Below are 25,640 nucleotides of genomic sequence, written 5' to 3' on the forward strand. Positions count from 1 at the left end.
CGATCGAGATCATTGTATGTCTCAGCTATTTCGAAAACAAGTCTGACTTCCCAATACTTTGGTCCCCACCTTCCAGAGCTGCAGATGAGCAGCGACTCTTCCCCTCTTTGCAGTCTTTCCCAGATGCTCTAAAGTGCGCTCTTAGGATGTATTAGTGCCACTCCAATTTTCTCCGACATGAAAGCGACTCGAAGACCTTCATCACAGTTGAGTGCAACAAGCGTGCTTGCAGATGCTATTTGCGATGAAGGGTATGTGACAGGATGCTTATTATGGCCAGCCGATTGTCATGTCCCAGGTTTGTGCAGAAAGGCGTGCAATTCTCCCCCTCCCCACTTTCCCCAATTCTTTTCCGGCTCCGGTCAGCCGACCAGTCCTGCTGGGTCCTGCTGCTTGCCGACTTTCCTTTCAGACCATGTGCCACATCGGTTTGTTGTTGCGAGTGGAGAGGCGGCTTGATCTCGCTCGCCCTGCCTTGAACTCACTCATTCCAGACTTCTGGGGGACGGAGTCCAGAGGCTGGTGGGGTTTCAGCACCAGCGCCGCTGGACAGCTCCACAAGCCGGAGCTGCGCAGAGGGGCTCCGCGAGGCGTTTGGCGTCTCGTCCGGCTGGGCGGTTGCTCTGTGCGCAGCAGCCGCTCTCTCGCCTTCCTGCCAGGCAAGCCTGTGGTTTTAAGCGGCGGAGACCGTCCCCTTTCGGGGGCGGGGAAGGGGCGGGCTCCGGGCGTCCGGAGCGCGCATAAAACCCCACCTCCCGCTTCAGGACTGCAGCTACAATTGGCTCGATGAGGCACAGGGAGAGATGTTGAGCTGGCTGCTTCCACCCATGGCTCTGCACACACACAGGGGCGGGTTGTGCCGGGGAGAACGGGAGGCTGGGCTCCGAGGCGGTGGAGGCGGTGGAGGAGGAGAAAGCGGCTGTGCTGCTGCTCCCGCAGCCTGCCTGCCTCCTTCGGTGACCGAGCCGCTGCTGCTGCTGGGCTGCTGCCTGCGGCCGGACGACCCGGCCGAGCGGGGGCTGCTGCTGGCGCCGGCGGGCGAGATGATGGCGGAGGGCGGCGGCGGCCAGAGGCTGAAGGCGCTCTCGCTGCTGGAGGCGGCCCGCTGCCGCTACGAGAGCCTGCAGATCTCCGACGACGTCTTCGGCGAGTCGGGCCAGGACAGCAGCGGCGGCAACCCTTTCTACAGCACCACGGCCGAGTCGCGCTCCGCCTCCGACGAGGACGCCGACGAGGAGCGCGAAGCCCCGGACGGAGGACGCAGCCAGCGGGGAAGGACGGCGGCGAGACGCGGAGCCAAGCCAGCGGCTGAGCAGAAGCAGCAGCAAGTGCCCGGTGGCTCGGAAGCGGCTTGCCCGGCTTCCCTGGAGCAGCAGCAGGAGGAAGAAGAGAAGGTGGAAGAGGAGGAGGTGGAGGATGAGAAGAGGGGCTGGAGCCAGAGCCTGAGAAACACCGCGACCCCTTCCTTCAAGGATAGCAGCGGTAAATCGGCTCGGGTGTGTGTGTGAGAGAGAGACGGTGGGGGAGCTTAGGTGACTCGAAATGCCTGGGTCTCTAAGTGTGCGCGTGGGGGGAATAGCAACCCTTCCCCCTCGTTCCGAGGATTCTGTAAAGTGCGGTGGGGAGAAGTGGGGAGTTACTGGGTGGTGCGGGGAAGGCGCAGCCCCTGGAAAGGGAAAGACCCGCGAACTTAGGGAAGAGCACATCTGGATGGGCTCACAGGTAGGTGCATGGCTTCCTCCTCGCCCTGTTGGCCGGTTCTTCTTGCGAGGAGCGCCCCGCTTAATTCCCAAAGACGGCGGCACAGTCGAAAGTGTGCCTCGATCTGTAATGGGATGGTCCCCTGTTGCATCCGTGCTGCTGCTGTGCCTAGCCAGGAAAGTGTCAAGAGATTTGTGCGTTTTATAAATGAATAACGGCGATGCTCTTCTATCGAGTGACTCTTCCACATTGTGGGGTGGTGGGGAAAGGACCCCCTTATGAAGCGGGGCGACCCTGCCTGAGCAGAGCCATCTTCTGTGCGAGCTCGAAGGAGAGGAGGAAGGAAGCTGATCTCGCCAGTGCCAGACTGCAGTCACCGCTGCTGCCTAGATCTGCCCAGAGGAGAGGAGATGCGGAAAAGGCGCATCGCTCTCCGGGAAGCAGAGGAAGCTGCCTTAGAGCAGGTTAGAGCTAGTTGATCCAGCTAGTTCAGTACTGTCCACACAGACTGGCAGCGGCTGCTGGGGGTTTCAAACAGTGGCTTTCTCAGCTCTACCTGGGGCATTCTGCATGCAAGGCGAATGCTCTACCACTCAGCTGAGGTCCCTCCCCATTATTGTTCTCTTTAATAAAATATAAATTATAAATATAAATTATAAATAAAATATAAAAGGGGAGTGGGAAACTGGTTTTTATGGTGTTGTATTTTGACATTGTTGTAACCTGCCCTGGGACCTTGTATCGAGAGGAAATCATAATGACTACTAATAAAAATAAGGGAACTAAGCCAGGCTCCATCCCACTCCATCTGTTTAGAGGGCAAAGCCTCAAAAAGTCTCAGATCCATCACATTTTCCAGTTTCTGAACTGGCCGTGTGGTCTGATCTGTAGAGTTTGAGGGAGCTGAGGAGATTCAAAAACAAAGCACCTTGGAAGTGTGTTCCTGAAAAGGGGACCACCCTGTGCAGTAAAAGGGTCATCCTTTCTAATAACAGAGCATTTTGGAAATTTCTGCTTGAGAGAGTCCCTCTCTAACCTGACTGGCAACAAGGAAGCCTTGGATGTTCAGCTGCTGAGCCAAGCCGTCTCACTGCATCTTGTAAGGAGTGGGTCAGCAGACATAAATGAGCTGCAAGATCCCCAGAGCTAGTGCGACAGCCCAGCCCTGAATGTCTGGCTGCATCCTGGCCTCATTAAAAGACGAGCTTGTAGGGCAGACTCCTCTTCATCATGCCTGTTAGTCATTAGGGGAACAAGCTTTTCTGAGGCTGGGGCCTGGGAAACCAGCTGCGCAGGAGGAGAAAGGAGTGAGGTGGCTTTCAGGAATGGATGCACAGAGGTTCCTAAGTTTTCTTTGGATATCACTTTAACTAGGTGTAGATCTACATGCCAGTCAGAAGCTTTGAAAGCTTAGTCACTGGCAGGCAGGGCTTTGCTACTTTTGGAAAATGACAACTGCGTCTTGTTTATGATTATTTATGAGAATGGTTTATATCCCACCTTTTAGGATACAAATCCTTTCAAGTTGGCTTACAAGTAGCATTTAAATTACATTTTTAAAAGCAATAATCAATATCAACACATTAAACATGTTAATAAGTTTTTGGAATTCATCCTCTGGGGCAGTTGGTGGCAGGTGGTGGTAAGTCTAGCTGGAGGTGATCTTTTGAGATGTTCTGGCTGGAGGTGGTCTTCTGAGATGGTCTTTGCCTTGACCCTTTCTCTCCTGAGATCCCAGGAGGGATAGGAATTGGATTAGCAGGATCATAAGCCCTTCTCCTTGGATGATTCCAGGAGAGTTCACAAATGAATGTTCACCACTCGGTGACTGCAACAGCAAGTGATGACTTGACTGTAAAAAATGGTAATACATTGTGCATGTGAGAATCTGCATTTGTGTTGCTCAAATGCAGTAATTTTTGCCCATAGAGACGGTTCTACCAAGAGCCAGTGGGTGACAAGTTCTAAGTGATAAAGGTGCAAGTGTGAATCGGCCCTAAGGATACTTCTGAACAACAAAGCACATGATGCAGGGCTCTCTGACATTCTGCAGTGAGTGGGAGGGGTGCGTTTCTCATGAAGCACATATTGTATCTATTTGCTGTCATCTAGTCTGCAGAATCATAGAATCAATGTCCAGACCTGTGACACTCCTGAAGTTGATGGTCTTTAGCGCCCACCATCTCTGGCCATTGGCTGGGGCTCATGAAAGATGGAATCCAACAACATCTGAAGAGCCACAGGTTCTTAATCCTTGGTCTAGGTAGACATTTATGAGTTGTGGATTAATGACTGTGTCAGATGGGACTCCTAATGAGTCTGACTAGGAAATTCAAAGTTGGTGAATGTTGGATGTAACCTGGTTAAAATTATATTGTAGCATTTAGCATTTTCTTAATGAAGAATCCCACCACTATACTGGATGCATTCACTGCACTGAATTGTAAGAACTGGACAATGTGAGCAGAAGTTGACAACAGCTGTTTAGCAAGTAGGAGTGGGTGTTGCTCCCGTTGGGATTGTTTTGGAATTATTTATCTGTGTATGTGTGGTGGGGGAGTTCGTTTGTTTTCAGAGACTTCTTGTCTAGCTCGTAATTTCTTCAATTGGTTCTCAAAATTGTATGTTGGTTTCTCAGTTCGTTTAAGCCCTGGATACTATATTTACACCCCCACCACATGTGAACATCCCCTCCAATGTAACACCGAATATGCCTTATTTATTTGATTTAATCTGATTGGTGTAAATACCTTTTATAACTATTTTCTTCTTTACCTCCCCTTTTAATAATTTTTTTTTTCATATTTTGTATATTCTTTGCAGTTCTTGTTTTCCCTTAACCACTTCTTTGTCCATTCCTCCAGTTGTATATATTTAAACCAAGTTATTTTACTTCTTGTTAGAGCTTCTCTTATGTGTTTTTTTATTGCTTCTTATTTTCTCCACCCAATCCTTTATGTATTTTCTTCTCTTTCGCTTTTTCAGTTTCCTTTTTTTTTAATTTACTGGCCCTGGATACTATAGATAGAAATGTGTAAAAAACAACAACAAAGCAAATAAAAGAAACAAGAAAGACCACCCCAAAGGATGATTATTTTATTTTTAGAGGCTCCAAGGATTTGCATAATACCTGAGCTACTGGCACAAGGCGTAGCTCTGGAAAGGCTGTGGTCCCTGAGCTTGTTTGACTATAGGGATGGAGGGGGAATTTTGATTCAGTTTGCATTTGAAGTGAACCTGCCTAATTCATTCTTTCCATAACTACACAAACCAAAAAACATAGCTATCCTTCAAAATTTGCACTCTGCTGAATTTGGAGGGCAACTTTCCAGCCAGGTTATGTGTACAAAATACAGTGGTACCTCGTGTTAAGAACTTAATTTCTTCCGGAGGTCCGTTCTTAACCTGAAACTGTTCTTTCTCTCCCCCCCCCCCCAGAATAATTTTTATTAATTAATTTTTAGTAAACATACATACATTCATATATTACATATATAAGTTACATATGTAACCTGAAACTGTTCTTAACTTGAGGTACTACTTTAGCTAATGGGGCCTCCTGCTGCCACTGTGCCGCCACCACGTGATTTCTCTTCCCATCCTGAAGCAAAGTTCTTAACCCGAGGTACTATTTCTGGGTTAGTGGAGTCTGTAATCTGAAGCGTCTGTAACTTGAAGCATCTGTAACCTGAGGTACCACTGTATGCATATACTAAGTTAGCACATGCATAAAAATAAATACATTAGTGAAAATAACAAATGCATTATACTTGGGTGAAAAAATGAGAAACCAAAATTGACAAACTATTTGATCAAGCTCAGGGAATATTCTTGAGCCACATGAGCTGAAAGGAAGACAAGACTAGCTTGATATACTTTGTACACTTCTTGTATTTAGCCCATGTGTTTGGTAAGACCTCTGCCCTAGTTATGCTCCCAGGTCTACAGTGACTTGAGCTATCTCAGGGGAGAGGGGAGATTTACAAAGCCAGTATAGATGGAACCTAAAGTCCCAGGCTTTAACTCACTCTGGTTGGGGAGCTTCCCTGTGATACATCAGGCAGGTTCAAAGATTGAACAGCTCATTTTCTCCCAAGACAATGGGCCAATAACTCAGGGATCCCAGAGCTCTAAAATTCACCCCTTAGTGGCTCCACTGATGCTGTGATTTAGTGTCCTAGTCTTGAATAACAAAAGATGAACGTTTTCAATTTTTGTACATTTAGCTGTAAGACAGTCTGGCCCCTAGTCGTACATTTAACTCTTTTCACATCCTGAGCTGGAGAAGAATTTTGCAGGGAAGAGACACTGACTTTGCAATACACCTGAGCTCTAGAAGTCAGACAAATATATACTCTGGACCACGTGACTAAAAAACTTCAGCAATCTAATAGTTGCCAAGATCTATTTTGTCTCAATATTTTGTACAGCCATCTTAGATTGCTGATCTCAAAACACTCACTTAAGAATAAATCCATTTAAGAACATGAGACTGCTTCATAGAGTAGGGTTGGGAAAATCACAGTCTACCTTGTGTGATACTTTCGTTCCATAATCCATTAGCTTGTGAGTTAAAAATAAAGAGTGGACTTCAACGTAGCACCAAGGAGATTGTTCTATCAGATCTCATCTTTTCTCTCCCCCCTGCAACTACTGATATGGGGGTCTTGCAATCCTAGAGCAGATTTGGAGGAGGTGGAGGGAAGCACAGTAAGATGAGAGACTCCTGCCCAATCTAAGGTACGTGTTGCCTCTGCCAGATCAGTGTTTCTGTTGGAGTGAATATTATTATCCTTCCTGTTAATAAAAGTTGGTTGCTGGCATATGGAGGTGCTGGGCAGTAAAATGGCTGGAGCCAGAAGGTCCCTGATGATGCTGATGGGAGGGAAATTTCCAAACATGCAGTAAAGCTTGGCTTTTGGAATAAGGCCCTTGCCCCCGCCACTCCATTGCAGGGGGACTGACAAGGGAGAGCAACAAATGGGTTTGAGCTTATCCTTTCCATAAAGAAGGTCCTAGATTTAATTCCTAGCATCTCTACTTAAAAGAACCAGGTAGCAAGTGACAGGAAAAACCAGTGCTGGAGACCCTGGAGAGCCTCTGCCAATCAGAATAGACAGTCCTGGGCCAGATGGATGGAGTAAGAGGCTGACCTGCTTGCTACAACACAGTGCCCAAAATTGAAAATGCTTGGCAGGCGACTATAGGACAGACAAGATGAAGTGCTACTTTGTACCACATGTGTTTTAATTGATGGAATTCTCTGCCATATGATGTGGTGGTGGACCTATGGCCGGGTTTTAAGATGGGATTAGGCAAATTCAATGGAGGATAAGGCTATCGGCTGCTTCTAGTTCTGACAGCTAACTGGAACCTCCAGACGTGGGGATAGTTTTTGGCTGAATATCAGCGGGAGAGGGACTGTTGCCTCCTAGCAGGCTTTGTGGGCTTTGTGGAGGTGTCTGGCTGGCCACTGTGGGAAGAAGGATGCTGGACTAGATCAGGAGCAAAAGACCCTTTTCAGCCTGAGAGCTGCTTTCCCTCTTGGGAAACCTTCTGGGCTGCCATATGCTAGTGGTAGCAAACTGCTGGTTTGAATCTAGAACCTAAACAAAATGTAGACCTTTGTTCTGCAAAGGATGAATATCTCTTTTTAAAATCGGCATGGAAGCTGGAATCAAGATAAGAAGACAGATTCTTGCTACTTCTGCCTTTAAGCAGTTGTAGGTTTGAAATCTTATTTTCTGGACGGGAAATGCAAGCTAAGGATGAAGATTCTTAAGGAAAAGCCAACAGGAGCTGGGAAGCATCCTGTTCGTGACAATTTATCTAATATGGGGGATGATGCAAATGTTTCAGAAACATTTCTGAGAGGGGGAAGCTGTGGGCAACACATACAGAGAACCAATTTTGTCACGGGGGAAAATTACATGTGAAAAGGACATTTGAGAGGAAGACCAGGGACTGCATCCAGCATCCATCAAACTCAAAGTCTGAATGTAACTAACTTGGGTCCATTGACTGTGAGTCTTAGGTAGATCAAACCCTATGTATTGCTGCTTATATTTTAAAACTAGAAGGTTCAAAAGCAAATGGGGGACAAGGTGTGTGAAAAGAAAAGGGCTTTTTGGATGTGGGGACACTTCCCCCTCACCCATCAGACAGAGGGCAGGGAGTGCAATAAATAGGGGAAGGAGCTCTAGCTGAGTTGGGGAGCAAATGCTTTGTGTGTCAAAAGTCGCAGGTTCAATCCCCTACTTCTACAGATAGGTCAGTGAAAAGGACGAGTATTTGAAACACTGGAGAGCCACAGAGAGCCACAGCTATTCAGCGTAGTAAATAATTCTGAGGTAGATGGTTTTGCATGGTATAAGGCTTCCTATATTCCTGTGCCAGAAAATGTAAAAGGAAAGGTAAAATGGATGCTTTAGTTGACTTTCCTGCATTGCAGGGGGTTAGACCAGATGCGGTCCCTTCCAACTCTACGGTTGTATGAAAGAGCATTCTTGCAGAATCACCGTGAATACAAATATCTGCCCCACCCCCACTGGAAATAATATTTATTAATATTTACTAATACATTGCTTCCTCACTTGTCAGCCCCGGTCCCTAAAGTGGCTGCTAATGTTAGAAGGGGGGGGGGCATATCATGATAACAAAGCAATAATAAAAACAAGCAGAGCTAAAAATAAGAAGGAGCCTGAAAGTACAGCAGCAGCAGGACAGCAAAAACTCCAAGCAAAGCAACAGCTTGGCAAAAGGAAAAACATCTTTCCAGTTTGCTGAAATTGCAGAAAGGGGAGGGGGGTGTCAAACAGGATTCCGGAGGAAGTGAGCTCCACAGTCTAGAGCCAGTCTGTGTTGTGTGTTAGTCAGCCACAGCATTTAGGAAGCTGCCTGATCTCAAACACATCGGACCACTGGTCCAGCTAGTTCAGTAATGTTGACTCTCTAGGGTCTTAGTGTCCTTCCCCAGTGCCAGGGATTGAAGCTGGGACCCTCTGTTGGCAAAGCAGACTGAGCTATCACCTCCAAAGGCAATGGGACTTGGAAGAAGCACAGTACTGGGGCCATGTTACCTCCCTGACCAGACCTCTGTGGGTTAGGACAACGGAGGTGGGATAGGAGCCAAATGTTGCAATGCTAACATCAGGCGAAGTTGTCTATTTTTTACATAGGCCCAGGAAATGTACATTGAGATCTCAGCAAAAAGAAAAAATCCTTAGGAGAGTTAGTCACAGAGCCAGTCTCTTGATGCAAATGGCATTAGTCATTCCTTTTCCAGAGAAGTGCCTTTAAAAAAGGATAATTTTTCTTTCAGAGAAGAAAATCTTGAGGATCTTACAGCTGGGCTCAGTGAATCTGTCAATCTTTTTGCTGTGTTGGAGGCATTGCAATGAAGCAGAGAGATAATATAAATAATATAAATTCTAGACCATCTCTATTATATAAAGCTTTTCAAAAGTGTGACAGAACATGTCTCCCCCCTCTTTTCTGCTTATTTAACGCTTGTGATTTTTCAACATTATAAATCTCCTTAGCTTTTTCTTTAAAAAATTGTTCTAGTTATAATCTCTAGAATAGAGATTGCAAAATTTTAAGTACTACCAGTTTTTCTTAAGGGATGGCATGTATTATTGCAATTGAGATATGAAGGAATTTTAGCATAAAATCAGTACACAGACCCCCCCCCCCCAGGTTTATTTTTTGGTCAGGCAGTTCTTTCCTTTGCAGCTATAAAATTCTTCAAGAGGAAGTTAGTTAAGAAATATTTATCAAGAATATTATAATTTTTCTAAAAAGTAGTTAGTATCTTTGAGTATCAACAAACCTGCAGAGAGGAATAACTAGTAGATATTTCACACTGGGCTTTCAAAAAGCTTAGTCTCTCACCAAAGGCTCTTGGGTGAAATTGGCAGTCATCGTATAAGAGGACATGCTCTCTTGGGGATCTGTAATTGGTTAAAGAACAGAAACCAGATGCTGGGAATAAATGACAGCTTTCACACTGAAAGGAAGTAAGCAGTGGGGATCCTCAAGTATCGGGATCTGGTCTGTTTAACTTAATCAGAAATGCTTTGCCGTTACAGGTAAGCAATAAGACTGTGCATGGACCTCCAACCCAATCTGATTTGTAAGTGCTGCTGAGGCCCTGTCTGTTTCAGACTGATCTGGACCTAGTTTGACCTAATCTGCACTTGAGTTTTACACAACTCTAAAAATCCCATTGACTTTCATTGCAGCATGTAAATGGCTATAACATTCTTGGTTTCTGACATAGTGGCATGAACTTTGTGGTTATGGTAGCCACTATAGAGGGGGTTAGTTTGCTTTTTTAAAAAGCAGGCTGTGAGTGCTCAGTTCTCAGGCTGCTGTATTTGTCCTGCTCCTTATAGCAGGATTTTGAAAACATTTGACTTTTTAAAATTAAGCTTGAGATATCAGGCATGGGCATCTAGCAGACACTGGTGAAAAGCAGCATGAGGATATCTGCACAGTGCCAGGGGATATAATACAGATACAGGAGTCTTTTCAGGGTTGTCTTTTTCAGTGAGAAAAAGTAGTATATACATTGGAGTCACAGAACAGATCCTATCATATTGGGGTAGAATTGCAGCAGCAGGAGGAAGTGAGGGGAGAATAAAAAGATCTCATTTTAATAATGTTCATTGTGGTTAACACCTGATGATGGTGGTGATACTGAATTCAGAATGTTGTGGCTAAATAATATGCCCACAAAGTTTGGCTGTTAACAAGAGCATGTTGTCTTTCCTCCTACAGAGCATGCTTGTTTTCCCCTGCCTTTGTAATGGTTCTAAAAGACATAATGGTCATAAATTGAATGCTGATGGAATTGTCTGTCTTGCATCTCCCCCCACGCTTTAGGTGGGCTGTCTTCTCTTTCTCCTTAGTACACAGCCCCACTTGCAAGTTTGCTCTTTACAAGTTCAAACATCTCTTTTTCTTTGATGCCACCAATCAGGTTTCCCCTGCCTGGCAAGCCCTCTGCTCCTCGGTTGGCTGCCTCGCAGGTGTGCATGATGGTTGCATTATGTGATTATAATAATCCATGCAGTGAGGGTTCTACACAGGTTTGTAAGGGGTAGAACGGTCAGTACTTCATTTTTCTGGAATAGCTTTGGAGAAGCACGAGCCCAGATCTGCTCGACACAGAGGAATGAGCTACGTTCCTGTCACCCAGGCTCTTGCTGATAACTGCAAAATGATGCTCTCTCCCTTCATATTTCTGTGCTTTCTGTCCCCTTGCCCTCAGCTCAGTCACTGAAGCACTCAGAACCAAACTGGAACCAAAATGGAAGCCCAACTTCCATTCAACGTAGCAAAAGCCACATGCAGTACTGACAGTACAATCCTATATATCGAAGTCAGCCTCATTTGAAGCCCCTGGGAGTTGGACTTACTCTCAGGTAAGTGTGTGTAGCTGGGAGGGAGAGAAAGACTTTCTGATTTATCCAGGATTAAACACTTTCTGATTTATCCAGGATTAAACTGGGACCCATTGCTGTATAAGTGGATATAAAGATAATACAGTAGGAGGAAGGAAAGGGCTGCAACCCTATTAATGCTGGAGAGGATCATGGCCTTATTCTCCCTTCATTATTTGTATATGCACTTACACAGGCATGAATCATTTGAGTGATGCTCTTATAGATACTTCCCAAGTTTAATCCAGGATGAGTCTGAATGAACACACTCTGCTTCTCCCTTGCGGATAATCCATTCAATCATTTCAGCATCTAGAATAGCTCTGTGGGACTAAATGCAAAACAATGGAGAGATCCAGTCCTTAAAACCTTAGCAAGGGGTTGCTACTGATGTAAACCTGGGAATTCTGGGTATGGGAGGAATTAATGGATTTGTAATTAAGAATAGGAGAAAAGGTTGATGCAGTTCAAGTTGAATCTACATGATTTGCACTTTCTAATAATAATAATGATAATAAATAATGCATTAAAACAGCCATCCTTCAGAATTTGCACTTTTCAGAATTTTGCAGTGCAGTTCTCTATTCAATTACTGTCTTAAAATGCACATACTAGTGTGTATATAAATGCATGCGTTATTGAAAAGAGAATACAAGAATGCATTATTGATTTGCAAAAATCCGTATATTAGGAGAAATTGCATATAAAAATGTGTATTTTAGGAGAAAATTGCACTAGCATGCTGAATTTTCATAAGGACTTTTTTTTTTTTTTTGCAAACTGATGTGGAAATGTGAAGAACCAAAACAGGAACAATGAGAAACTAAGAGAAACCAAAGTTGACAGATTAGCCTATCCTTGGTTGTGACCAATTGATCGGGAGTTCTAACAAAGGCTGCGGTTACGTGACCACTTCCCTTTGCTTTTAATTAGGGCTGCAAGCATTTGTTAGCTTACAGGGAACAAAGTGTATCCTAAGTATGTCTGTGCAGAAGTCCCATGGAGTTCAGTGGGGCTTATTCACAGGTACGTGGGTATAGGATTCCAGTCTTAGTTGATTAACCCACTAAGGCTGCATTCCTCTTCCCACTTACCTAGGAGTTATCCCTATTGAATCCAATTGGCCTTACGTCTGAGTAGACATGTATGTGATTGCACTGCAAAACATTGGTTGATTAATAATTACATTAAGCATGCAAGTTAAGAGTATACTTGTTTACTTTTGAGGCTATTTCGGTAATAGTGTACAGTGGTACCTTGGGTTACATACGCTTCAGGTTACATACACTTCAGGTTACAGACTCCGCTAACCCAAAAATAGTGCTTGAGGTTAAGAACTTTGCTTCAGGATGAGAACAGAAATCGTGCTCCGGCGGCGCAGCAGCAACAGGAGGCCCCATTAGCTAAAGTGGTGCTTCAGGTTAAGAACAGTTTCAAGTTAAGAACGGACCTCCGGAACGAATTAAGTACTTAACCAGAGGTACCACTGTATTACTGAAATAGGGAATGAAAAATAAAATGGCATTTCCATGGTAGCCTGTGTTAAGTTTATCTCGTGCATCCTTGCTAAAAATGAAATAAAAACCACCATTTATAATCAGTGCTGCTGTCAAAACCACATCAAATCTTAGGTTACCTCTGTGTCCACTTCTAGCCCTGGTCTGAAATGACAGCCCAAGTTTCTTAAAGACCTCTGAAGACCCCAGAGCACATCTGCCTTCACTGGAAGGTGTTTTTGACTTACATTTCTAGGAAACGTCACCTGCAAACTGCTAGATTACTGAAAACCTTTTGTGTACAGCTCACTGGGAAATCCTATGTGCTAAGCCTCCTTTGAAAAGGATGGGAACCGTCCCAGAGAACGATACAACCCCCCTTTACTAAGAGAATGTCACTGTGCCCCCATCTGCCAAAAAATCCCTCTCCGCTGGAGAGATTTTAACCAGCCCCACATGCCCTGCTATAGCACAATCTAGACATTTATGCCAGGAATCCAAGGAGATAACTTGATTAATGCAGAGAGCTGGACCTGCCTTTTGGGAGCTGGCCATGTTTGCAAGATCTGCAGTGCACTGCTGAGCAGAGTGTGGAGCGTCGACAGTTTTAGCTTTAAAAATGCTGTTATTTTCCTAAATGATGGCCAAAGAGAAGAAAAACATAGCAAACGTAAGGACAGGTTATTTCCCCCTCGTGCCGTAGAACCACTTTGTTTTATTTTAACTCCAATGCTCATTTGGGCCATGTTTTCTTTGCAGTTAAAATATTCTGAGTGGCAGTAGAAATGCACTGAGCAAGCACAGAGGACGTGCGCCTGATGTCCTTGATTATGCAGGGAACTTTTGGCTTTCATTCATCAAATGTTTCCCTGGGGAAATGTTAAGAAGTTTAGAATGGATGGCTTGCAAAGAAGAGCTGAAGCAGAACTTTAGCGCAACGCTGCTGTACCACTACCTTATATGGGGTGAGCCTGTTGACCCTTGACCTGCCTTCCCATCCTGTATAATATCGGATCAGCCTGTAGTTCAATGTAAGATGCTATGTCCTGTATTGATTCAATACAGGATACAGTTTGTCCTGTATTTCCACTCCTCCCTCTCACTCTGCCAAGTTAGGGATCCTCTCCAGATGTGTTTGTGAGAAAGGGTGTGCAAAAGGTCATGTATTTAAGCTCTGGGTAGCAAAACACAAACAGATTTACAAGTGTGTGTGTGTGTAAAATTCCAGAGGGGCCATTTAGGCAGCAATAGATGATAATGGATTGTTTTGAATTCATTTCAGCACCAGATGGGAGAAAAATAGCCCCCCAACCCCTGCCCCACCCTGTCCTGTATTTTGCCAGAACAAAGGCAGCAATCCTATTTTCCACTCATATGCATGTGTATATATCCTAAAGAGACAAGGTGGCTGCAATCTGAGCAGTTGAGACCGCTACATACACCACAGAAAAGTACACTGGAATTAAGTGGATGCAATAATTAATCAGATGAATTGATTTAAAAATCTTGGGTCAATTTTAAAAGATCAGTTTCTTAGAAACCAGGGTGTTGGTTTTTTAAAAAAATAAATCTGAAAATGGGAATGGGCTGATTAGAAGAGGCATTCCCCATTCTCTCACACAGAATGTCTCTACAAAGATGGTCACAGCTGTCAACCTTTCCCTTTTCTTGCGAGGAATCCTATTTGGAATAAGGGAATTTCCCTTTAAAAAAGGGAAAAGTTGACAGCTATGAAGATAGTGCATGCTAATATGTGCACCCATCATCTTTAAAAGCCAGCTGTTTCATTCAGGGTGAATGTGTTGAGGCATCTGCAGTGTTTTATAGATTTACTAGGCCATTCTAAGCACAGGCTTAAGTTAAACCAGCATAAAGCAGGACAGATCCAGAGCTAGTTTAGGAGGTTCAGGGAGGGGGGAAATGTTGGCTGGGCCAGCCTGAGACCAGTGGGGTGGAAATAAACCAGCAAAACACAAAGAACCGGCTCAGCTGGTATCAGTATGGGAACTGTGCCCACCTGTTGACATGCAGGGACAAGTTCCCAGGTGCCCTGATCAGATTTGTAGGAACGACAAGGCCGCACAGAGAGGGCTCCTGGGAAGCAGCACGCAATTGATAGCATGGGAAAGCAAACAATCAGGAGATGGAATGCACTCAGCACATGTGAAGCACCCACCCACAGGCAACAACAGCAAGACTGGGTAGTGAAAGGCATTTGGAGTGCTGCAGTGCCCCAGCATCCCATATCACACACACATAAACCTTGCAAAAACACCAGGCATGCACACAGGATGCTAGTGGCACCCCCACACCCCAACAGAAGGGAGATGCTAAAGGGTGGCAAAGCAAAGACCTGGTGAAGAGAGCACAGCAGAGGTTATATTTTCTGAGAATCCTCCAGAAAAATAATCTCTCATGATGGCATTTTACCATTGTACTGTTGAGAGGGTATTAACTTATGGTCTGTGTGTGTGGTTTGGGAGCTGCACGGTCAGGGAAAAAACAATGCTGTCCAAGGTTGTAAAGACTGCGGAGAGAATAATTGGGGGCACTCTTCCCACCTTGGATCAAATCTATGCTTCCAGATGCCGTAAGAAAGCTGCAGAATTAGTGCAGGATAGTGCGCACCCTGGAAATGATCTCTTTCAGCTTATGCCTTCTGGTAGAAGGTACAGGGTTATAAAGACTAGGACTAGCCGCCTGAGAAACAGTTTCTATCCAAATGTGATTTTGTTTTTAAATGCAGTGTAAGGTAGTCTCTATGTGAGTATATTGTATTCAATTATGGGGTATCAGATTTTTTAGGGGCTAACCAGGCTGGGATAGTTGGGATAGCAGGCTTGTTGGTTTTTGAATGTCTGATGTAGATTTTTTCAATTTCGTTGTTCTGCATGGGACAATGACAATAAAGATTATTGTATTGTATTGTATTGTATTGTATTGTATTGTATTGTATTGTATCGTATCATTGAAAGTTCCGTATGAGATACACATGGCTGAAGGCACAAGCGCAGACAGTGAGCAAACAAGAAACATGCATGTGACCCTCTTCAAAAACTCCAGAGCAAGCCCTCGGGTGGCTGCAGCAGACACGAGCCTGGTGGTGGACAGCTGGCATCATGGCTGCCATGGTGGCAGCAGCACAAGTGTGCACACCTAGCGGTGCCCCCCTGTGCCTCAGCCACCACAGCCTCTGTGCTCACCCCAACATATTGAGAGACATGGCTATTACCATTGCTATCATCCTCTGTGCTGTCATTTCAGAATGACTTAGTCGAAGTCCCTCATTATTTTGTGAAATCAGAACATGCACCTCAGATCTGACCGCTTCCTCGTGGCTACCCAGCTGCTTTCCAAATAATAATGCGCAGTTTATTTAACAGTTTGGTTTCTCTTTGCAAACTCTGCATTATTCACTTAGCACAAATTCGGTGACAAAAGGCAGAGCCTGGAGACTAAGCTGGCATGGAAGCCTGATTTTCCGGTTTGAGAATGAGAGTCAATGTTACTTTGGAAAGGAAAGGAAAGGTCAACAAACACTGCAGTTTAATGTCTCCGACATATATGTTATATTCAGAACAGTAGTAGAAAGAGTGTTGATAGATTTTGATGAGATGACTATCCCTGAATTAATGCTGGGGTCCTTTAAAAGACAGTCAGTAGATCTGGAAAAAGAAGTTATGTGAACCTAAGGCAGGCACAGTTCACAGAGCCCATGCTTCTGCAAGAAATGGCCATTTCTCCTTACCATTCTGCTCTTTGGAGGATCCTGGCCCCCTCCAGAATGGTGTCCTTTTATGGATGTATTCTGCAAGATATTGCTGATTCAATAATAGTGTAGTGGTGGTGAATTTATGCTGGCCCATCTATCTAATCAGTTGTTATGCAATGTTTCCCTAATGTTGTGGCACTATTGCTGTCTGGAGGGGCGCACTCTGGCAACAGAGCACAACAAAAGTAGACAACCCAGCCCAGGACCATTTAAGAGTTACAGGATTTCAGCAGGGAGAGATGGGACATGCACTGATTGGAAACAAAGCAGGCATGAAGAGTACTGAAAATAGGGGTTGCACATATCCACCCTGATACCATCATGAGCACAAAGCAGCATAGATGCAAAATAAGAAAGATGTCTAGTAGGGGCCCTTGTCATGAAAGACAGCAATATCATGAGCCATTAACGGAAAAGTGTCCAATAAATTTAATAATAATAAAAAGGGACATAATTAAACATGGTATCCCCTCTTCTACCCAGTTAGTGGAGTTCCATTCTCAGCAGGTATAGTCTGTAGAAATTCAGCTTCTTCCACTATTGTTTTTGTCAGATGGTTCCTTTTATCTTCTCATAAATCACAAAAAAGACTGACTTGCAGCACTGAGGTCTTAAGAGCAAATCTCATTGATTTCTGTGGGACCCTGGCCTTTGTTCTATGGCATATGACCAGACATTTCCACTGTGGTTCTTTTAAAAAGAAGGAGCCCTGTGCTAGGTAGTAACTGCGACTCTTCTTGGCTCTCCGGTAAAAGAAGATATGTGAGTCACAACAGCCACTTGGGGTTCTGTCTGAGAGCCATATAAATAAAAAATGGTGTTTTCAAAAGGAGAATTGCCACTCATTTTCTCTGGGCACTGACTCAGCAACAATCTGAAATACTGGAATGCCACAGTCTTCCTCCTGCGATCCCGCCTTTGCTAACAATTTGAATGGAAGATTGAAATGTGCTAATGACTGCAGCTAGCAACCTGACTTTATTCATCAATGCTGCTTCCTTTTTACTGCTCCTGGAGAGGAAATTCTTACCTCTTCAGGAAATGTGTAGCTGGGGCAGTTCAACCACAGTAGGGAAACTGGAATGACTGCCTGTCAAAGATTTCTCGGTTTTCCTTGATGGTGGCCGGTTCCCTTACTCTTCCTTTGCTACATCCTTCCACCGAGCAACTTCAACTCAGCCTATGTTTACTCAAAAGTTGTTGCTGGTATCCATATGTCTTGAGAGACAATGGAGTGTGCCTCCAGGGGTGAGGTCAAACCGCTGTGTTAGCAGCATGGAAGTGATTTCTCTGGGGCGCAAGTCTGGGCAGTGTGTATGGAGGTCCTGGGCTGCCCAAACATATATGCCTCACTGATGTTTCCCAAAGGAAAGCAGAGCAATATGTTTGGGACCAGCTTGCCTACAGGAGTTGCCAGGCATATATGGCACCATCCAACCACCTTAGCAACTTCACTCTGGATTTGTGTAGGGTTTCTTCTCCCAAAGATACCCCACAAGGCAGCAGAGGTTTAGGATCAGAGTTTCCTTGTCCTAGATGGGCTACCTTCCCAGGTTGATGAGCCCCATCTGCCCTTCATTTTCCTCTACAGCATTTTGCAGAAACTGCCTCCCAAGCACCACTGTCTCAAGCAGAACCATAAAGGGGACGAGTGGTGGAAGAGATGCAGAATCCTGCTTCTTGGGAACCAACTATCCAATTACCCCTGCTTCCAAAATAAACAAAAAAGCAGCTGCTTTCTGAGAAAGACCTGCTTGGAGAGCAGGACTTAGGCGCACCTGTTCCCCAAAAGAGAACACAGTTGTCTTACAGCAAAGCGGATTTCAGTGAAAAACAGCATGGCTCATTAGGCTTGTTTGCTGGACCTCTGCCAAACTGCTGCACAGGGTGCTATTCTGACAACAGCAAAACAAACCAGCCCAGAACAAAACCCACACATGAGAATTAAGGCTATATGAGTGAAACCCTTGCTTCACCCTTTCCTCGTCTCTCTTTGCTCCCCTGGTGCCTTCAACATTTAGAAGGGAAGCTTCTCTGAGCAAGGCCCTCTAATATGTACATGGATGGTACTAATAGTACCAAATTGCTCTCTTGATCCAAATGCTAATGTTATTTTACAACCTAATCGTTTTTTCCAAAACAGCTTGCATACCTTAGCTTCCTTCCTTGCTTGAGTGTTCTGGAACTATTGATCTTCAGGAGGGTACTTTGCTGCTCTCTGTGTCGTCACTGTAACCTGGATTTACACACAACTCTAAGTTCTCTCTAGAACTGTGTCCAGTTCTTTTGGACCAGTTGATACAGATGGCAGCACCACTAAATTTCCTATTGGGTTTGTAGGAGACCTGCGCTCTGTCCAAAGTCTGGATCCTGAACCAAATTGGGCTGATAGGGGGTAGGCTTTGGCTGTATCAAGTTGAGACAATGCCATTTCACCCCAGATGGTTGGGAACAGGGTTGAATTCTCCATTCACCAGCAAAAGAATCCAAAGCAAAACAACATCACAGGCCACAAATCTCCTTTCCTGGCTTCTTATACTTCTGTAGGATGACACCGCCATTTTCTTAGGAAAGGTAAGGTTTCCACTTGCCCCAATTCCTTTACTTTTTGCTGTGGGAATATCTAGCCCATGACATTCTTCTCTCCTAAAGTCTGCATGTTGCCTATGAACTTTGGGTCATGTGTATCATTTTCCAGGAATGTGAAGTCATTTGGGGCACCTTTGTAGAATTGCTGCTCTTTAAAAATTGAGGAGCGCTGAGGAAGAACATTCTCTTTTCGCTGCAGGTGTTGTTTTGTGCACAAATAACTGCTGATGACTGAGCATGCTCCACCTCATTCTTAGCATCAGCTGTGAAGCCTAAACCAAAACAGTCTTTGCTGTATTCTTTGGTAGCTGCACAGTAACTTGTACAGTATTTTTCCGTCACAGGCTCCAATTCAGCTCTGAAGATGAATGTGTGTTTCAAGGCCTAGCTGCACAGTGCAAGGCTGGAATCTCCATATGTGTATGTCTGAGATTTTAAATAGCAGCCTGGGATCTCATGTATGTAGGAGCCTGGGGTCATCTAATCCTAGGCATATACCTCTCAGGAGTCTTAATGAAGCTGTTTGGCAGTTTTAGGACAAGGTTAGAAGAATTAATTAATATTTTCAGGACTAGATTGATAGCTCTTAATGCCCTAAAATGAAGCAGGTTAATATTTTGCTTGTACTGAAGCTGGAAGGCCTCGTCTTTATGTGCACAAATTTGCTCTGCACACCAGAGATCCTATTTATACCAAGAGTCACAAGGAAATGGCAGAAGAATTGTAGGCAAAGTGTTATGATTTATGCATTTTAGGGCAACATATATACCTGCATGTAAGCTTGTTCAATTTTGCAGGCGTAAGGAACCCAGCTATGATACTTATAGAAACCTGAGTGGAAAATTACCAGGCCATAAAAAGAGCATTTTCTTGAAGATTCTAAGTGTCAGTTTTCTGTATCAGAAGAAATGAGAAAACGTTCTGTGGTTACCAAGGGAGTTTACACCAGATTCAGGTGGCCCTGTGGTTAAGAAAACAGGAATGTAATAATGAAAACATTCTGCTGAAACAATCTTCTGTCATACCAGAAGTTGGTTGTAGATTGTGACCTGGATATTGGATTAGATGAGATCATGTTGTTATTAGTAAATATAATTTTTGGAAATCTATCATCTCAAAAAAGAGAATTCAGTTAATCAGGCCTGGGAAAATAATGAGATATTGTTTTGTTTGTGTAAGCTTATTGTTTCACTTGCTCCCCTGTTCCCTCTTGAGCACCTCTCATGATGAGGAAAGACTACTGACCTACTCGGAGTGACATCTGTCATTTACCATCTCATTGCCCTCCATTTTAGAATAGGGCTTCCTTCTTCAAGCTTATTTAGAATTGCTTCATGGAAGAGAGTACCTCTAATTCCCTCCATCAGTACAGTAATCCCAAACCATATTTGTAAACTTTATTTTTTGTGAAAGTAGTTAAAAAAATTGACAAACACAAATCTGAACAGTTGCTACACCATCATCATATGAAAAAAAAAATATCCTAGGTGGAGCTGCCAACTGAGCACAAGAATCTTCCCCGCTCCCCTGGTTTTATGATGTCCAATTTTCTTCTCTCTCTCTCTCTCTCTCTCTCTCTCTCTCTTAAATCCATATATGTGTCTCACAGATCTCCTTGGAGCTATGCTCCAAATATGTGTGTTCAAATATGGAACAACAGAAAGTAAACAAAGAACAAAGACCCCATAGAGATGTGGATGATGGAAGAAGTGAGTGGGGGCGGGGGCTGAGGGTGGGAGGCAGATTCATTGTACAAAATGAAAGGAAGATACTATATAATCTGCAGTGTGTGTGTGTGTGTTGGAAGTAGTCCATTTAGAGCCACTGACATGAAGTGTGATTTAATTCTGCGGAATGCACATACACAATGGGTTAGATCCAGACCACACCTTCTGCAAATGGAAAGGCAGAAGGGACTGAGAACCAGTACTTGTTGGAGGAAGTGTGGAAGCGGAAGAAGACAATTTCCATTCCCCCTTCCCCTTGCATCTTCCATGCTGTCCCAGAGGGTTGCTCAGCTCTTCAGAGCAGCTTTCCAAGAAGCTGTAAGAGGAAGGCAGAATTGGCAGAGACCATCTCCTTCCACTTCTTTGGCAGGAGCAAGCTGTGAGCAGATGCTCACATTTGTGTCAGTGGCCATCTTACCTTGGAAATGAATTATGAGTAAAAAGAAACAAACATCTAACACTTCAAGAGAAATCCACCGATCTCTACCACTCCATAGCCTTCTGTGGCAAAAAGGGCCTTGATCATTGATATATGCGCTCATTGTGATTTTTGCATAGCGTACACACACACACCATGATTTGCAATATATTGCCAGGTGAAAAATAATGAAACAGACATAACAATATGGACTTCAAACTGGTTTTGGACGATATGTTTATATATCTCCCAGTGCTAGTCCTGAGCATTCTTCCTTCTCCATGACCAACACTGCAGCTTGAGGCAGCAGCGGAGGAAGCCACTCGGACGCCTGGGGCAGCGCACGGCTCCCATAGGGGCGGGGCATGGCACACCGTGGGGCCTCTGGAGTCTGCCTGCCTCCTCCCACTCAGCCACTCTACAGCTGGGGGGGGGGAGGCAGCAGGTGGACCATTTGGGCAGCGCAGAGCCTGCACGCACCCAAACCGCCGTGTCTCTCGCAGGAGAGACGCGAGGCTCGGGTGCGCTGCAGGCCCTGCGGTGAGTGCTGCCTGGCATTTTGTCACCCCCCCTCAGTGGGGACACCCAGGGTGGATTGCACCCACCGCATCCCCCTTCCTCCACCACTGGCTTGAGGAACCGGTGTGGTAACCAAGGAGTTTCCAAATGATGCAAGTCCAAACCCTAGAAGAGAGACTTCTGCAGCCATTCCCCAGCTTGAAAGAAACAGCATTGCTCATTCAGACCATTTCATTGTAAGGAAGCGGAAAGCTCCCTCAAAGCTGGGGCTGGTGAAAGGAGACAGCAGGTGCTGCTTGTTAGTTTATTCTGGGGAGATAATGGTCAGCAATATATATATATATATAACTAACTATAAAAGGCTTAGTTGAGAAAATTATTGCTTAACCAAGAAATTTCTTTTGAGCATCATACTGAAAAGCTCAAGAAAAAAAAGAGAAAATACACAAAAGCAATAAAAAAGGTCAATAATATAAAAGAGGCACCCAAAACCCCTGTGGAGCTCTGGCTTGTTTCTTCTCTTTACCTTTGATGATTTTCTTGCTATGCTGTTCCTATAAAGATTGCCTTCGGCTGGGGGAAGGCTAGCAGATGCAGCCTGGGATCTTTGCTGTCTTCTACTTTGTTCAAAAGGTATTTTAAACTAACTCATTTGAAGGAAGGAAGTTCAAAAGAAGAAGAAAAACAACCTAAAGGAGCAGCAAAAGCAGATATGGCATTGTGCGGGCTCATCCAGACTTCCAGTTGTGATTTCTAAGGCACAGAGTCCAAGAGGTTTTCCTTTTTGTCCCACCACTTTCCCTGACAAAACCTACGGTTGACGGCTGAATCAGAACAAACGTCAGTTGGGTATTCTGTGGACTGATGTTTGTTCTGATTCAGCAGTGAACTGTGGGTTTGCCCAGAGAAAGTGGCAGGACAAAAGAAAAACTTCTCGAACCCGTGCCTAGAAACTGTGTGACAAGCAGAAGAAATCACAGGAGAAAGGGAAGTTTTGGTGAGCCCTCAGCCTTGTAGCAGTCTCAGTTGCTTACGGACACATCCACACAATACACTGAAAGCACACAACCCCCCCCCTTAATTCTGGGAACTCTAGTCTGTTCAGGTTCCCAGGTTAAGAATCTAGGTTAAGAACTATGGATCCTAGGTTAAGAATCCTGGGAAGAATCCTAGTGGAAGTTATATGCTTTAAATGTATGGTGTGAATGTGACCTTTGCTTGAAAAGCCGTGAAGCAGATCTAGGGCCGATTTAGTTCCTCTTCAGGCATTCCCCAGCTTCCCGTTTCAAAGTTAATTTATTGTTTTTTTACAAAATGAAAACATAAACATTAATTTGTTGTCCACTATCTCAACTTAATTTGCATATTTTCCGTAACTCAACGGTACAAGGCTGCCCTTCAGGATGCCACTGCCCCCGGAGCAGATAATATAATCATCTAATTACATCATATAATTATCTGTGGATTATCTGTGGTGTGGAAAATTCAAATTTCCTTACTTCTGCTGGGTCACATCACAGCCTGGTACTTGAATTATGAAGGAAGAGGTAAGGAGGGTCCTAAATGAAACTCACAAGTCCTATCCATTCAATTTAAACCAAAGTTTTCCATCTCTGGAGCTTTTTAAAAACAAACAAACAGGACTTTGGGGACTCACCTCAAAAGGAGGGGGGGTACCATCTGACCTCCCTGTGATTTGAGCACTGCAGGTGTGCAGTCTATATGCACACACCTCAGAATGAGGTAGTAGAATCCCGAGAAGTATAGTGGCCGAGGGGTCTGAACCAATTTAGACTGAAAATAGGTGGTGCCACTTTTGAATGGTCTTCTGTGTGCTCTACTAGCAATGATAATGAGTGCCCTACATTCTCATGACTATGTGTGTGTCTCTCTCTTTGAATGTTGGCCCGTCTCACTTCTCAAAGATAATGAAATATTACCTTTATTATCTTCGGCATTAACACAACATCCTGAAGATACCCGCGGACAACGTCAAAGAGATTGAAGACGGTCTATTCCCAGAGATTTGTAAGGTATTATAAATAGCCAGATCTGAAATAGCATTTATCTTCTCTCCAGATCATAAATAATATTGACCTGACTGATGAATGTGATCATTCAGTTAAAATCTGGCAGACAGAACACTTTATTTAATGCTGCTCCTCTGACTCGGCATAAAATCTGTGGAATCAGCTGTGCCTCCTTTGAAATGCCCTTTCCTCCCTTTTATCTCTAGGAGTCCATTTGAAGACATCAGGGTCTTCATTAGGGATTAGGGGGCTCTGAATTGGAGTTGGCCTGTTTCGAGAAATAGGGCAAATGTGGAGAAGAGAACAGATGGGCAGAGAAGATGTGGGAGGGAAGGCATTGCAAACAGAATCCGATAAAGATTCAGATGAAATGAGAATCAAAATAGGAGGTGAGAGAACAGGGACATGAGGAAGGTGGGTGGTTCAAAGAAGCACAAAAGCTGAATGGGATTTCACGATTCTTTTCCTTTCCTTTTCAATTCCAATCCTTCCTGGAAACAACACAAGACACTTTACATGGGCTTTCCCACCCACCAGCCCATTTTATGACAACCCTCTAACATGTATCTGTCAGGGTATTAATAGGCCTCCAGGTCTCATTTATTTCATGTTTGCTCAAGCAGAGGAGTATTTAGGAGCTAAAGGGAATTGAAAATGAGTGAAAGAGCTCCTGAGAAATTAGTGGCTGGACTTACTTCTTATATCACCATCTTGAGACTGAGCAGATGTGGTTGGTGTTTAGTATTGCAGGCGGACATGTGAGTGACTTTTAGATAAAACACTGTTCTTTGCTAGAATACATAGAATGTGTTTTCTTCAGCATAGCAACCTCAAGTTAAAAACTTCAGGGATCCCTTATAGCAAACATTCTACACAAAAGGGGTGTGGAGCTTATGATAATTTTAATGTGCCATTTTTAAGTGGCATTGCATAAATCAGAAGCTCATTATACACCTGGCATGTTTTGCATTTTAACTTCTCTGCTACAATGAGATTCACTTTCTTACCCTTGGGATTGCTGCGTGATGACAGCATCAGAGATGGAAGGAAGACAGTTTTGGTTCAGCATCTTTCTGTGTCACTTGAAAGGAAAGACCTTCAGCTGCACACAGTGTCAGCTCCAGGTCTGGGGGATGGGATGGGCTCAGGCAGGATACCTAGAATGGGTCCCCCCCCCCCTCATCCCTTGTACTTGATCTTCCGTTGCACCAGAAGAGGCTTAGTCCTGCTGGCCACATGACCCAGAAAGCTGTCTGCAGACAAACACCGGCTCCCTCTGCCTGAAAGTGAGATGAGTTCCGCAACCCCATAACCGCCTTTGACTGTACTTAACCGTCCAGGGGTCGTTTACCTTTTACCTCACCACCTAGAGCACTGGTCTTCAGCTGATTGGTCAGGACTCACCACCAGGTCATGGCCTGATGAAAGGTGTGTTTCAACAGTAGCACTATATGGTAAGAAGAAGAAGAAGAAGAAGATTCCCAAATTAGGGCTGCCATATGTCCAGGGTTTCCCAGACATGTCCTCTTTTGGGGGGCCAGCACCCCCATCCAGGCAGATGTTTGCATTTTGGATTAAATGTCCAGATTTTAGGGGTTCTTATTTTTGTGTGTTTGTGGGGCACCTGCATGCTCAGAAGGCGTTGTGCCTCGGAACAGATAGTGCTCATCGGGTGGCCTGGAGCAGCCTGCTGGGGGTCACACCTTGTGTCTGGTCGCCCCATGTTGGTTGCCAGGCCTTGCGCAACCTTCCCATCATGAGCAGGAGGCCAAAGACAGCAGAGGTAAGAGAGGGAGGGGAAGAAGAGGAAAGCCTGTGGGTGAGGAAGGGGTTAGTGTCAGATAGGGGGTGAGTGAGGGAGATGCAGAATGGTGGGGGGGGGGTGTCCAGATGGTGGTGTGTCTGGGTTTATGATCCCCAGAATATGGCAGCCCTATCCCAA

The 25,640-nt window shown here is 44.6% G+C and overlaps 1 protein-coding gene across 1 annotated transcript in view; it reads left to right on the forward strand.

Moving 5' to 3' along the window:
• Positions 1–773: 773 nt before the first annotated feature.
• PGBD5 (piggyBac transposable element derived 5) overlaps positions 774–25,640 on the forward strand; it is a 69,092-nt gene continuing 44,225 nt past the window's right edge. Inside the window, exon 1 of the mRNA XM_083732446.1 lies at positions 774–1,482. Coding sequence (XP_083588572.1) covers positions 804–1,482 — 679 coding nt within the window. The 5' untranslated portion in view covers positions 774–803. The remainder of the gene's footprint in view (positions 1,483–25,640) is intronic.

Source organism: Podarcis gaigeae (assembly GCF_964106915.1).
Source record: "Podarcis gaigeae genome assembly, chromosome: 3".
In the NCBI taxonomy this organism is placed as follows: domain Eukaryota; kingdom Metazoa; phylum Chordata; class Lepidosauria; order Squamata; family Lacertidae; genus Podarcis; species Podarcis gaigeae.